We start from the raw sequence: 14,633 nt of genomic DNA, 5'->3' as shown, positions 1-14,633 counted from the left end.
AAGTGCCCATGTATTTATGGAACAAAAACTAGCTAAAAAGACAAGTAAATGTAAATGTAGAACGTTAAAGACAAGACAATATAAATATTTGCCACAAATGAGTAGCTTGCTAGAAGTATTTCATACCATCAATTTTCACTTGATTACTTTTACATTCAGGGCAAGGAAGGAGATTAAACTCTTCAGCCTGATGCATAGAATAATCTGTACTGGCAACAACGATCCTGTCGCCAGGTAACCAACTTGTAACCTCATCCGCCAAATGAAGAATTATTCCTTTGGACGCTTCCACTTTAAATCCATTACGAGGCACCCCTGAAGAATGAAGCAATCAATTATTTTTACAGTTGCACGTGACAGAATTGTGCAATTAGCCAAAGAGCATACCAATTTAATTTTTCGCTAGATAACTCTGTGTGTGATAGAAGCGCCTTAGCCATTAAATACATCAGTGTCATCTCTTTGCAGACAGCTAAAACGTTACTTTGCGAGCCTACTGCCGTTAGTTTGGTCACCGTGCATGTGAGCAACTCTACAGTATTATTATCATTGCACTGTTCAGATTTGCAGCAGCCAGGGGAAAAAAAAGATCAGAGCAAAGCAACAGAAGACACGCAACTGGCAGGAAAGACTAAACCTTTTATCCATCCACTGAAAGCAGTAACAGTGAAACGGGTGCCATCGTAGGTGAGGAAATCTCTTTGGGCTACAGCTAACCCTGTTGTCCCATTCCCGTAATATTCCCGCTTATCTTCTGCCGTGGAAAGCTGATCCCCTCCGAGGATCCCCACCAGTGCCCAGGGCTGCCTGAAGGAGAGCGGGAAGGAGCAAAGCGAGCCACACTGCGGACCCTCCATCCCCGGGAGAGCTGGGGCAGGAGGGGAGGGCGCAGCGCGGCATGCCTCCCCTCCCCGGGCTGGGGTCCCCGCCGGACCCCTGCCCGCCGGAGCCGGCAGAGCTCCCGGTCGCGCCCCTCCGGCGGGGCGAGCCCCCGGCGGGCGCGGCGGCCCCGGCGCGGAGCTGTCCATGGTGGCGCCGCGGGCCCGCCCGCCCCTCCGTCCCCGCGCCGCGCCCGCCTCACCTGTAGCCCAGGCGGGCGATGTGCCTGCTGCCGAGGCGGTCCCGCAGCAGCAGCCGCGTCTCCAGCGTGAGGCTGCGGGCGGCCGAGTCCCCGACGGCGGCCGCCACCACGCTGCCGGGGCCCTGGAGGGCCAGGAAGGCGCGCAGCCGCCGGCACTCGCCGGGCCGCAGGTGGGTGTCGAAGCGCCCCGCCGCCAGCACCCGCGCCGTGCCGGCGTCCAGGACGCGCAGGTTGAGCCCGCGGCTGCCCCACCGCTTCTCGGAGGAGTAGGGGCCGTGGCGGAGCCCGCCGGGGTGCAGGGTTTTGTCCAGGAGGGTCCAGGAGCGGGGCCGCCGGCCGTGCAGCTCCAGGACGCCGCCGCGACCCACGCCCACGAACTTCTGGCCGAAGCCGTCCACGGCCGCCCCGTCGGCGGCGCGCCCGTACAGCGAGATAGTGGCCCGCGAGGCGTAGGGGCAGCGCTCCGAGCCGATGTGCAGCTCCCCGCCGTCCTGGATGAGGATGTAGCGGGCCCGCAGGGTGATGGGCGGCCCGTGGGGGCGGTCGGCGAACACCAGCCTCCCTGCCGAGAGGAGAGCAGCGGGGTTGGGGGCGCGCACCGCCGGGGGCGGGCGGGGGGTGGGGAGCGGCAGGTGCCGCCCGCCCGCCCCGGCAGCGCCCGGGCTCCGGGGGCAGCCGGCGGCCCCGAGGGGACGGGCGGCCCCGCTTACCTCCGTCGCGGATGACGAGGGAGTGGAAGGCGGCGGAGCTCTCCAGGCGCAGGGCCGCCCCCCGGCCCACCACGGCGGCGCGGCGGGTGTCGGAGCCGGGTCGCCACGGGGCGAGGTGCGGGGCGGCCTCCGGGCAGGGCCCTGCAAGAGACGGGTGGCGGCGGCAGCGGCGGCGCGGCGGGGCGGGGGGGGGCGCGGAGGAAGGGGCGCGGTACCGACCTGATGCGCTGCTGCCGCTCGCTGCTCCCCGGCGCGTCCCGCGGCGGCGCCGGGACCGGCTCCGGCTCCGGCGCGACGGGCAGGAGGCGCCGCGCACCCCGGGGGGTCCCCGCGCTCGGTGCGCCCCGGGGCCGCCGCAGCCGCTCCCCGCAATCGCGCCGCGGGGCAGCCCCCGCCCGCAACACGTGCGCTTTGCACGGAGTCGGCGCAAAGGCACATTTTGCTTGTCTCGGGTCGGTTTTTTTCTTCTTTTTTTCTTTCCCTCCACTCAACCCAGCAAGACCGAAGACAGAACTCCCCCACTCCCCGGCTCCACACCACCCCGGGCACGGCGAGGCAAACACAACAGCACAACGAGCAGAAAGCCGGCGAGGAGAAAACCCCAGCGGCAGATCGACGGGCGGGTTTCAAACTTCGGCTGCAAAAGACCGCTTACCTATCCCCGGCAGCGCCGAGCCGCAAACTTTGTACGCCGCCTCCCGGGAGCTCCCGACCCGGGCTGCTGGGCACCCTGGCCGCAGCCAGCAGGGGCAGGCAGGAGCAGGCAGGAGCAGACAGGCGCAGGCAGCTGCCGCTCCTCCGCTCCGGCTGCCTCCCCTCCGCCTCCCTATTTATATCCATCTTCCAACCGCTGGCGGTGCCCGCACTGTTTACAGCAGCGGAGCTGCTGGCTCCTCCCAGCCGGGGACGATCCCTCCAGCCTGGACGTATATCTGCGATCGGCGCCCCGTTGCTCGGGGCCGGGGAGAGCCCCGCTGCCCGCACGCAAAGGTCTTCCCCCGCTCCCAGCTCCCGGGGGCTGCGGGCTCCCCGCCGGGCTCTCCGGGGTCTTGGGGGCTCTGTGCAGACCCGCAGAGCACCCGGCTGGCCTCAAATACCCCGTGCAAAGCGTGCGGCTGGGGTCCAGCTGCCTCCCCGAGAAGGGCAGGGGGCTGAGGCACGCCAGCCCCCAGACCCCTCGGCCCTTCCTGGGAGGCAGGTGGCCCCTCCGGCACCTTCCGCAGGGGTGTTTTGCTCTGTGCTGTCCCGCGTCTGGCAGATCTACAGAGAACACTGTAACTCGGCGGCTGCAAAAGTTCCCCTGACAGTGGGTGAGCAGAGAGTGGCATCTGCCACTTCACCTCCCATCACTGGCCAAATCAACCTGTGGTCAGAGCCTGTGGTGAGAGAGAGGAGAAGCCTTAGAAGGTGCTCTGACAAGACACGGCCTCAAGGAAACCCATGTGCTTTTATCCCCATGGCCTGAGACTGCGTTCCTGGCTTTTGCAGGTTCCTGCCTGAAATCCAGTCTTAGTGGGCATGTCACTACCTATAGAAGGACCATCACACACCGGTTCATTTTCCATGAACCAGAGTATCACATTTTTAATAGGTTCTAAAATATAGCATAATTGAGCTTCCTGAGGTCATATAAAGACAGATAACATTTACTGCAGCCACTGCCTTCTCCCTCCCAGAGTCTACATGTAATCCCTCATCTCCACTACAGAGTCCCACATCCAGAGAGGACGAGCCAGAAGCAGGCAGGCAACGGTGCCAACCACTGCTCCCGCCCAGGGCCAAAGCCAGAGAGGTGCAAAGCCACAGGTGCTGCCCATCTCAGAGACATTTGTGTGCCATCATCTGGTCAAACTGTTCCAATCTGTCACCTCTGAAATTTATTCTGATGCAGGATTTCTTCTGACAGAGGACACAAAGAAGCTATAGTTATGTTAATAAGGAGCAAGTGCTGTCAGACAAAATATGGGAACAGACTGGAAGCAGGGGGGTGGGCGAGGGGCACAGCCATGCCCCACGCTCCAGACAACAGCTCTGGAGTGGGAGCAACGCTCACTTGTGCTACACAAAACACATCCGCTCTCTTACACCCTGTCCTGGGAGCCAGAGTATTGCTGAACCTGAAGATAAGCACCCAGCCTAGAGAAACAAACCCAGATAACACTCCCTAGTTTCAATACTCCATAAATACAGGGAAACGTTAGAGCTGCCACCTTTGCTACCAGCTGTTCATCTGTCATTTAGTGCTGGCACTTCTGGTCCTGTCTCAAATAGCTTTTGTCATTTTCCTTCCAAAAAAGCAGCATTAGTCAGCGTTGTGCCTCCTTTATCTGAATATGATATCTATGAACGCAGGTCATGGGAAAGCAGTGCTCAGTTGGTTTTTTATTGAGAACGGTTTATCTACTGGTGGAAGTTTCAGGCAAGACAAGACAAATAAGAGTATTTTGCTTAAAACACACTAACTGAATGCTCTGAATTCAACAGTTCTAGAAGCGCAAAATTTGAGGTAGAGGACGACTTGAACCTTTTTTTTTTACACCTGTTGGGGCCCTAGAAATCTGGCACATCTTTAAAGTATTTACTCTGTGCAAAAGATTTCATGGGCTTGCAATCCAAATAAAAGGCAACAACGATTAATCTAATGTAGTAATAGTGAAGTAAATGTAGCACAAGCTTTGGTTCACGCCAGCCTTTTGCAGGCCTTGTGAAATGATCAGCAAAGCCAAAGTCACTCCGGTTTCCATGGGACTTTTCCTGAACAAGAACCCAATATTTTTAAGGTGTGAGCACTGTTTAAATCCTTCAAAGCCGTTTTCCCTCTGTACCCTCAAAATCCACAGAAATACACTCATCTGATACTGAAAGAACTACCTTCAGGTAAATTATTTCAGTGCCATTTCCTCCTGTATTAAGTTTTCAGTGGCCCAAGGAAGAAAATGTCAGCATAGGCAAGACCGGACATATCAGGCTGTTTTTCTAAAGATCCCTGTCTCTCTCTAAGGAAAACACAGAAGCGCCTATTGTGATCTGTAGTTGGGTGCTCAGGAGCTAACCTGTCTTCCTTTCACTCTTTTCCAAATTTCATTTTCTGAGATGATATTTGTTTTGCAGCAGCCCCGGTTTGACGCTTACACCACAGCGCTCGGTTACAGGACACATCCTGAGCGCAAGAACATTCCCAAACATCCTCTCACCTGCGATTGGGAAATCACGACTACCACTCGCTGCCTCAAACACGACTACAGCTCGTGTAACTCTTCCTTGCAAAAATAACCAGCCCAAATCCTCTTTCGAGTGTTATTGTTGGATGTAAACTGAAGTTTAGCTTGCTAACAAACAGAAACGGGTCATTTTCTGTAATGGGCTACGAGGTATGAGGCAACCTCGGCCCTCTCATGTCCCGGCGTGGTGTAATGCTTTGCCTACGGACACATTCAATAACAAATATCGATGCCCAGCGAGGTTTCATTTTACGGCAACAGCAGAAAGCAGTCGCTCTGAATAAGTCGGCGGAGGACGAACTGGCTCCCAGAGCCACAAACACCTCTCCCCAGGGATACAGATCTCGCACACGAACGCAGAGACAGGATGGTTCCTCCTCTGGAGGTGATTTTCCCGGGCACCCTCCCTCCCTGGACGGTTCCCTGTTCCCTCCTTACTACCCAGAGAAGGGAAGGAGAAGCGGAGTCAGCATCCGCTGAGCAGCACCCGGCTCCCACGGGGCAGGGAACCGGAGGCACCACGGGGTGACCCGGCTGCGCGGGCCCCCCACGCCCCCCCACGCCCGTGGGCACCGCTCCGCCGCCGGCCGGGGGGGGGGGGCGGGGGGGACCGTGCCCTGCGGCGCCGCCGACGGCCGCGAGGTGTCGCCCTTGCACAGCCGCCGCCCGCCCCGCCCCGCCCCGCCCCGCCCCGCCCCGCCCCGCCCCGCCCCGCCCCGCCCGCGCATCCCGCAGCCCGGGGCGGGCCGGTAGCTCCTGCATTACGCTAATTAACAAATGCAACGTGTGTCGTTCCTCTTCTCGGCCGCATCTCCTGTAACTCTCTTGGGTTCCCCCCCCGCCCTTTTTGCCCAGACCCGCTTTCCCATGCCGGTGCAGCGCAGCTCTATTTCCACAGGCCCTGGCTACTACAGGTGCTGCAGTGACGAGAATTAACTCTTTCTCGATCAAAACCAGCACCTCGGGGCAGGGGAGTGAAGCGCATCCGCTTCTGGCGGGAGCTGGCAGCGCTGGCACCGCCGGGCCCCGGGGAGCTGCACCCCGCCAATGCCCACCTCCGGGCTGCCCCCGGGGCCTGGCAGCACCCCCGAGCCGGGCACCGCATTACCACAGCGCGGCTTCTAGTGCCTGGATTGACTCCCCCAGACTGTCTCCTTATAATGGCCTGTCTGCAGCGACTGCCGTCCGCACACCCTGCCAGCCTTCACCTAGCATCTCCTCTTCCACAGACAGACAGTGACTGCTTCCTACCCGCCTCATCACAGACCTCCTGCTTAGGGCCGAGCCTAAGTGTCAGCCTGAGCTGAGCGTCAGCCTGAATGCCGGCCCCTGGCACAACACAGGACCACCACGTACCAGGTTGCATCCAGTGATGTGCACCCCTCGCCCTGGCAGCACTGAGCCTGGCTCCCCAGCTCCGCTCACCCAGCACCAGAAAACACTTGAGATACCAAAACCACATCTCCTCCTTAAATACCTACCACTTTGTTCCATTTTGGGCTTCAACAGCATTTTCCTTGGTGTAAGCATTTGCTTCTTGAGCAGAGAGAAGGCCTTGGACTGCTGAGCTTCAGACAACACTCCCATATTCCTGAGGAGCTGAACCACCCTGCGTAGCAAGAACGGCTTCACCTTGTGCTGGGCCACCTTGAGAGGACTGATATGAATTTTGGGCAGGTTGACTTCTCGATCACAGTTATAAAACCGAAAGAGATTCCAGGCCAAGCTAGGTTGAAAGGTATCCATTAAAATATATCTGGAGAGTTTAAGGAGCATGTCACAGGAAAACTGCTTTTCTCGTGGTTTCTGGCCCAGGTTCTGAGTTAGCAAACTTCTCCTTCCCTGGTGGCTCAGCAGAGATCTGCTCCTGAACGGGCTGGAGGGTTTGTACGAGCCCACGGTCCCAGGAAGCATTTTCTTACTGTGCAACAGTCCTTCATAATCCGTATCCCACAAAGAACTGTTGGGATTCAGGCTAAGTTCTGAAATAATCATAAATACAGTAAAACCTATTAAACATGAACAGTGAAAAATCCTGGTGGGTTTCTTTCTTAATGTATATATATCTCAGTGCTCTGCTGTAGCCCTGGATGCAGTGCAGATTGCTACAGTACTCTGACAGACCTATTGAATGTTTCAACAGGCCAAATCAATAGACTTGCAATAGATAAGTTTTTAGGTACTGGAATGTAATAACAATTATTTGCAACTTTTAATTTAACCTAATTTTCTGTAATACCCAGGAAAATGATCTTTGTTATACATACAGACACTCCAGAGTACACAGATTCCTAAAAAAAAAACCCAATCACCAGCAAAGTATTTACTATTCCATATCAATTTTCTAAAAAACATTACAAAAAATAATTATTCCCATTAGAGTCTATAGAAGCCTTTTTTTCATACATGACTAAGAAAGGAATCTTCTGCACTCCTGGCTGGGCTGTTTGCATGATGTGTCCAGCCCCAGGATCCAGCCCAGCCTCTAGGCTCCCAATAGATACAGGTCAGGTTTAAATGAAAGGCTCAGTTTTGCTTTCTGGGTGGGTGATCTCTCTGGTCTCCGCCTGCTGATTAAAGCCATTTGCCTGGTGTGCCAGGGTTAAGCTGCTGCTGCTCACAGGCCACAGCAGCTTTGTCCTGCCGACAAGAAGGTACCAGCATGGGAGAATCCGGACTCTCTGGAGCTTGAATTTGCTTCTAAGGCGGTCTCCCTACCCAGCTCTCCTTCATTCAGGCTGAGCCTGAAGGTTCAATTTACACCCTGAGAACTGATCAATAAAAAAATTAAATGCAACACAAGCAGGCTGGGACTTCACGATAAGTAGGGCTGCAAGCACACAAGAAAGCTCTAATAATTAAAAGGGACAAGGAACCCAAAACTTAATTGCATCTAGCCAGAAGTGCTTGAAATAGTTAATGTTTTAACGGCATACTGCTGAAGGCTGGAGGTCACGTCCTGGGAGCCCCAGAACATGCCTGCAGCCTTCCTTTTCATTTCTAAGCAAAGAAAAAGATTTTTAAGAATGTTCTATTTCCTAGAGGTAGATCCCAGTCCAGCAGGTTTGGGAAGCTTCAGGTATTTTTAAATTTTATTAATTTGATTCCAAGACTAAAATATCAGCTTCAAGTAGTCATGACTTACGGTCCAGTGGATTGCTTGCACATTGTAATTATATTAGTTAAGTATTCTACTATTATGTTGGAATCTTACCTATTAAACTGCACATTTATGGCTGTAATTCATCCCTGAAATATAACCCCGTATTACTTAGAAACTGCAAAATATGACTGCTAGGACTAGATGGCAGCGGGTAACTCGGGAATATGTCATAATGAAAGCAGCATTTTGCATCTTTACTGCATCTTTCATTCCGTGCAATCGATAGCCATTGCAAGAACCCTATTCATAAGACCCCTGGGAGATCAATGAGCTCTTCAACCAGTTTACTGGTGGGCTAACGTGGAGGGGAGCAAACCGCTTGTGCGAGATCCCTGGGAGGAACAAGGAGAGAGGAAGGAGGCCCAGCTCTAAGATGACCCCAGTAATACGGGGTCCGTAGTACCCCCTCCTCCTGCGCAGGTGCGTCGGGGGCAGATGGCCCATGCGGAGCAGGACTGGGCGCGCCGCTGCCGTCCGCCTGGCGCCGGTCTGAGCCCAAGGGAAAGGGCTTTGGGGCAGGCCCAAAGCGTCCCTAAGTGCGCCTAATGGCACCGCTGCAGCGGAGTGACTTGAAACGCAAGCAATGTTAAATCTTTAAGTAGGTCTGCAGGCTTTCTAGAATAAGCTGCTGTGTAAAACGTTATTTAGAATAAACAAAACTTTGGATCAATAGCTTGTCTTCAAAGGCAGCCCTTAAACTAGAAAAGGCCTGAGGAACTAAAGGGCCCATTGCATGCAGTCACCTCCAAAGCCACAGTCAAATCGTGCCATCGACCTGTGTCTTGCAGTCCAACTGGAAACCAGAGGTGCGTCTCCCTTCCCTTTATTTCCTCCAGATAAAAGTAGGGGTCAGCCCTAGCAGCCACGCTCCTTCTCCTGTCCCGGGGCAGCTCCAGCCCGGGCACCCCCGGCCCCGCCGGAGCGGGGTCAGCCCAGGCCGGGGTGTCCATCCAGGGGCCGAGGCTGCCGAGGGCGGGCTGCTCCCGCTCCCAGGCGCGCACCGCGGGGCTCGGCCCCGGCCCCGGCCGGCCGCAGCGCCGCCTTCCTCCTCCTCCTCCTCCTCCTCCGCGCCTGCTCTGCCCACCCCCCGCCGGGCGCTCGCGGGGAGGGGGTCACCGTGTCGCTGCTGGCTCCTGAGGCTCGTCGCCGGCGCCCCGGGCCGGGCGCCCGGCAGCAGCAGCAGCAGCAGCAGCGGGAGGAGCAGCGCAGGCAGCCGGGGGGCGGTGGGGCTCCTCGGGGGGCCCGGGGCGGCCCGCGCGGGGGGGGCACCTGTAACACAGACAGAGGGGTTGGCCCCGCAGAGCCCCCCGGCTCCCCCCGCCCGCTCCCCCCGCTGGCGGCGGCCCCTTACCCGGCTGCGCCCGGCGGAGCGGCATCGCTGGCGGCTCTCCCTCGGCTGCCGGCGCCCCCGGGCGCGGAGCCCAGGCGGCTGGGAGGCGGCCCGGGCTGCGGCAGGAGGTATTTCCCCCCCCCCGCCCCTCCGCGCCGGGAGACAAGGGCTGGTTATGTCGGGAGCCGCCGCCAGCCGGCACTTCCAGCGCTGCCCCGCGGCCCGGGGGAGCGGCGGTGCCGCGCTCCCCGCCGAAGGGAGAAGCTGCAGCCACGTCCCCCGCGGAGCAGAAGAGCGAGCACGGCCGTGTGCTCAGCAGGGACGGTGGCCCAGAGGAGAGCCCCCCGCGCCCCGGCAGACCTGCAGACCCAGAGCTGTACCCCAGAAAGCAACGTGCCGCCCACCACCCCGCCGGGGCGCCGGCAACGCCCGAACGAAGCGCGTTTACCTTTAGAGGAACCGGAAGACTATTCACAATTAACATGCTGAAGGTATAGGGGTCTTCTGGGAGGTTTGGGGATGTTTTTGTGTTCAAAAATCAAAAACCAAAGACAGCAACTTTCTGCAAAGTTAGTCTGAGCACTGCAGGAACCAGCTCCAAAACCAGACGTTGCCAGGGGCCAAGCGGCGAAGGAGTAGCGCTCACTCTCCTGCTGCAAGGACCAGCTTGGCCTTTTCACCGTTGTAGCAAAGTTATGAGACCCAAATACCGCACAGCTGGAATACAACCTCCGGCTTTGAAATTCACACCCATCTGACCTAAGAACTACTGCCGGGCTTTGAAAGCAATAGATACTAAGCAGGTAGTTTCTGTGCTTGGCCTCATTGTTCTCAGCAGCCGAGTGCCCATCATCAAAGAGCCACCCTACCCATAACCAGTGCTCGGAGTACAGAACAACCGCATTTGCAACACAAGATATTTCAGAGCTAAAATGGCTGGTGAATTCCACAAAGAAGGATATCGAGAAATAAGTCAAATGGCCTTAAATGAGATCATTAATTTACCTTCTTGACAACAGATGTAGGGAAGAAAACATTTTCCAAATGAGAACAATCAAGGTTTACTGCTGAACGAACAACTGGAGAAAGAAAGCGCATTGGTTCTTTACCTCTATGTTTAGCATCGTTTAGAAAAAGCAAGTAGGATGCAGTGTGTGTAAAAGATGTGCGCAATCCTATGTGTAAATACAGGTCTGGGCATTTAGAAAGCTAAAGGGTCAGCACCCAGAGCAGGGTTGCCACAAGTTACAGCAATGACATGGAGAAGCGACGAAGAAAAACGCAGCAGACGCAACACAGGCAATGGGTCTCCATGTGAATACAAGTTAAATTCATAACAGTTACATAAATTTAAAAAGGATGTGTATCAAATTCCTTGGAAAATGCTACCTTTAAAGTTTTAACAAATATTTTCCTCTGGCTTTTTCAAAGTACAAACAGTAGACACCTACTGACAGAAACACAGTTGTGTCACATCTTACCTTCCTGAAAACAAGCTGCACCTCACTCATGGCTGTACTGTACGAACAGAGACAGTGAGTCACACAGGAAAAATGGATAGTGCATCCACATCAGGAAAAAAAACGTTAGCAATCACCTACACCCTTGGAAGGACCGCTGCATAATCTGTCCAGCCATTTTTACAGTGACACCTTGGTAGCTCTAAAATATGCATAACAAGTCTTGTAAAGGCCCATGTTACACATTTAAATGAGAGAATGTTAGCAGTTTGCTGCAGTAGACTATTTTTGAGCCCAAAGTTTCTCTTCCATAACCTTACATCATCCCCTTTCCCATAATTTAAAAATTCTGTTCTAACCCTTTTTCTTTACACAAAAGGGGACCCTGAGACCCACTGTCTTATAAGTAGTTTCATGAGTTGGCCACAGGTTTTTTCAACTAATAATTCTAATGTCGACCAGCAGACCTGTTTTGAAATGCCTGAAATAGTGATGCTTTGGTACAAGTTAACTATATAGAGACGCACACTACTACTATTTATTTTGTGTAAAGGCTAGGTCAGAAAATTATAAACATTCCAGAATTCATTTAAGAACTCTTGGATGGGAATAGGGCTACAAGGAAAATTATTTAAGAGGCCAAACAGGTAAACAAATTGTTGAGTTACAAGAGAAGGAAGAAGATCCCCTCCAGTGGATCACTGATGGGTCATTAATATTTGAATTAACAGCACAACACACTCCTGTTAGCTAAACACAGATGAACTTGCAAAGCAAAGCAAGCAACACAGAAGCCAGAAGAACAGCGAGGCACGTCTGAGAATTAGCTAGGCAGGAATTTGGACAAATAAGACAGTACAAGTGGAAATTCGTGTTAAGCCAGAATGCCATGAACTCAGGCTGCATGTGCAGAGACCATGGGACATACCTAAGAATGTTGAACTCAGATTTGTAGTTCTCATTAACAGAGGAATACTGATGAAAAGCAAAGCAAATGCAAAGACAAGTCATAAAATGACTGCAGGAGTTAAAAAATTAATTTAAAAAAAATCAGTTTATAGGGAAAAGGTTAAAAATACCAGTTTGTTGAAGTAAAAGGGTAGCTATAAGGGGTTATAAGGAGAAGAAACATTGTAGGCTGAAGTTTTCAGAGCAACACGAAGTCCAATGTTGGTATCAAAAACACACTGCCTAATTATTTTTTTTAAATTCCCCAAGTCACTACACGGACAGGCTTACACTTTCAAACGTTACCCTGAATACCTACACCCCAGACATCAGCTTTGCTTCCACAGGGCTCTAGCCTCAGGAAGAACAAATGTAGAAATGGAAGAAAATCCACTGTGGTTTTACGAAGGTGCAACAAGAAAGTGGTGCGTATCTGAACATTTGTTTAAAATACAGGAGGGAAGCGGCAAGCTTGAGGTGACGATTAGGCGAAACCTGCCAATTTTGGCTGGAATAGTCACCAAAAGAACAGGCGGGGGCCCTGCTGCTTGGGACATTTAAAACTGAAGCCTGGACAACACAGATGCACAAATCCAAATTCTAAGGATCCAGATGACGTGGAACAGGATGGGTGTCCTCATTTCCCCCCACTGTAAGTGAAAATACCAGTTTTTCTCCTTTTACAGTAATAGGGCCAAGTCAATAATTAAAGACAATAGACACACGTGCAGTGCTGAAAATTAACTGCAGGCCTGCTATAAGGACTCATGACAACTGTGTTCAAACATTTCTTCCAGGCAATGAATCATGATTTTTCTTTACCAGCTGAACACCATTTAAAAATAATCTCTTCTACATTTGATTGACATACCAAGCTTCATGGAAATGTGGCTTTGTACTTTAGGAGAGTTTTCCTTGAAAGGAAGGAACTAAGTAATGAAATTCATGTTACTCTGTCAAGTAACCTGTACTGTACACTTTCCTTGTGTATGAAAATTACATGCCAAGTAAGATTCAAAAATTCAGCAAGCTCTAATCCATGCATCCTTTATTCCATTACAATCACTGTGTTGCATTCCAGCAACAGGACACAAACTGCAATCAATCGCGATCAATTTATACAACAATCTGAGGCTTACAGTACATTTAAGGCCTTTAAATTTGGAAAATTAGACCTATGCTAGTAGTGTAACAATTTAAGTGTCTTGCATTTCTGATGCATAATCTGTGCGATTCCAGTGTCAAAGAATCAAATTACTTCCCAACTAAAAAGATCAGCTCAATGAAAATTTAGTTACATAAATTCATCAAAACATAAATGTGTAAATTTTTTTTTTGTCCTGGAAACTTTATAAAACTTTAATAGCAAAATAATATAGGGATAAAAACATATTTTAACAAAATGTATTCAATCATATACAAACCAGAATTTTGCAGTTTATTGTAACTAGACTTAAATTAAAACTACCAATTAAGAATCTATGCACAATGTAAATTCAAATATGTACAGTACTTTTAAAAAGTCTACAGGAATGCTTTACAGAAGGAAATGTCTGTTATGGCTATTATTCAGACAATCTGAATATTAAAATGAGTTTTCTAGTAGTAAATTTACACATTTATTTTTAAACAAAAGCAATTTTGTCCCTACTTCCTTTAAGAATATTCCAGTTATGTTTACACAGGTAATGGAGAGGTCGTTACAGAGTTTAGCCCCATAGAGTAGTTTATCTTCAGGAAAAAGTATATTTAAATAATTTACTCGGGAAGATCAGTAAGTTAACAAAAGAACACTAGAAGGGAGGAGGGGGAACTTCATCACAATAACTTCCCAGTTACAATACCACAGCTAGAAACTTTACAGAGGAAGTACTCCCTTAGATTGAACCCATGACTGATTGTTCAGAACAAGCTGTAGCTCATAACAGTTGTGTTCTCCACCGAGAACACCAGAAGTCTTTGTAGGACAGAATTATAAATCATCTGAAGTGAGACAGAAAACTGATCTTCGATTAATACAGCACTAGGTAAAAAGTGTCCCCATAAGCAGCTAGTTCCCACTTCCTTCAGGGCAACAAAGCTAAAAATTGTTGGATTTACAGTAGTTGACCATATTTGTGTGCATTAGTAGAGTAATTTCCAGATATAAAAGACAAATTTCATCAGATGTTTGATTAGAACACCCTAAAGACAGGGTATTTCTTCATAGTATAAAGCTATTACAGCTATCCAGTTAAAGCATGTGCAAAACCAGGTAATTTCTTCCGTTCACAGTAACTGAGGTAAAATCAGGTAGGCTTCTTCAGGAGTTGGGAAGTTCATGAGATATGAACTGTTTTAGTCTCTCTAAGTATTGTGCATAAAGCTCTATGTCATTATGCCCAGCCCCTTCCACCCAGAGGGGCTCTACCGCTCGTGGACATCGCTCGTACATAGCCAGGCCGTGGGAGAAATCGATTACCTCATCTTCGGTACCATGGATTACCAGCACAGGAGAGGTTACTTTAGATATCTTGTCAATGCTGGGGGATGGAAAAGAAAAACAGCTCAGTTTGGGGCTTTAACCTTCATACCATTAAAGAAAGCAAGCTATTAACTATTGAATAACTATTGAAACGTGATCCAGTTACCCCTGCATGTTTTTAAATGGCTGCAAAACATTGGAATTTTGCCCAAGCGATAAGGAACAAGGCTCATTTCCAAAATACACTGTGAACAGG

The 14,633-nt window shown here is 51.5% G+C and overlaps 3 protein-coding genes across 6 annotated transcripts in view; all 3 read right to left on the bottom strand.

Annotated features, from left to right (window-relative positions):
* The window catches only part of CEMIP (cell migration inducing hyaluronidase 1), a 117,256-nt gene extending 111,581 nt beyond the window's left edge, over nt 1-5,675 (bottom strand). For both annotated transcript variants that reach the window (XM_064456271.1, XM_064456272.1), the window contains exon 1: nt 2,447-5,675. The gene's annotated coding sequence lies outside the window, so the exon portion shown is untranslated. The remainder of the gene's footprint in view (nt 1-2,446) is intronic.
* LOC104049974 (inactive cell surface hyaluronidase CEMIP2) overlaps nt 1-9,639 on the bottom strand; it is a 57,747-nt gene extending 48,108 nt beyond the window's left edge. The window contains exons 1-7 of one of the 3 annotated variants that reach the window (XM_064456268.1): nt 9,527-9,639; nt 9,292-9,444; nt 6,494-6,994; nt 1,792-1,932; nt 1,082-1,643; nt 638-807; nt 127-315 (exon numbers count right to left, since the gene is read on the bottom strand). In XM_064456268.1, coding sequence (XP_064312338.1) covers nt 127-315; nt 638-807; nt 1,082-1,643; nt 1,792-1,932; nt 6,494-6,994; nt 9,292-9,444; nt 9,527-9,551 — 1,741 coding nt within the window. In that variant the 5' untranslated portion in view covers nt 9,552-9,639. Of the gene's footprint in view, nt 1-126; nt 316-637; nt 808-1,081; nt 1,644-1,791; nt 2,454-6,493; nt 6,995-9,291; nt 9,445-9,526 lie in introns of those variants that run through there. The other 2 variants (XM_064456270.1, XM_064456269.1) reach the window with 2 other exon arrangements.
* Nucleotides 9,640-12,944: 3,305 nt separating this feature from the next.
* ABHD17C (abhydrolase domain containing 17C, depalmitoylase) overlaps nt 12,945-14,633 on the bottom strand; it is a 30,603-nt gene continuing 28,914 nt past the window's right edge. Inside the window, exon 3 of the mRNA XM_009502616.2 lies at nt 12,945-14,435. Within this exon, the coding sequence (XP_009500911.2) occupies nt 14,216-14,435 (220 nt within the window). The 3' untranslated portion in view covers nt 12,945-14,215. The remainder of the gene's footprint in view (nt 14,436-14,633) is intronic.

Source organism: Phalacrocorax carbo, chromosome 7 (genome assembly GCF_963921805.1).
Source record: "Phalacrocorax carbo chromosome 7, bPhaCar2.1, whole genome shotgun sequence".
NCBI classification, from domain to species: Eukaryota; Metazoa; Chordata; class Aves; order Suliformes; family Phalacrocoracidae; genus Phalacrocorax; species Phalacrocorax carbo.
This window is presented reverse-complemented; position numbering and strand designations above follow the sequence as displayed.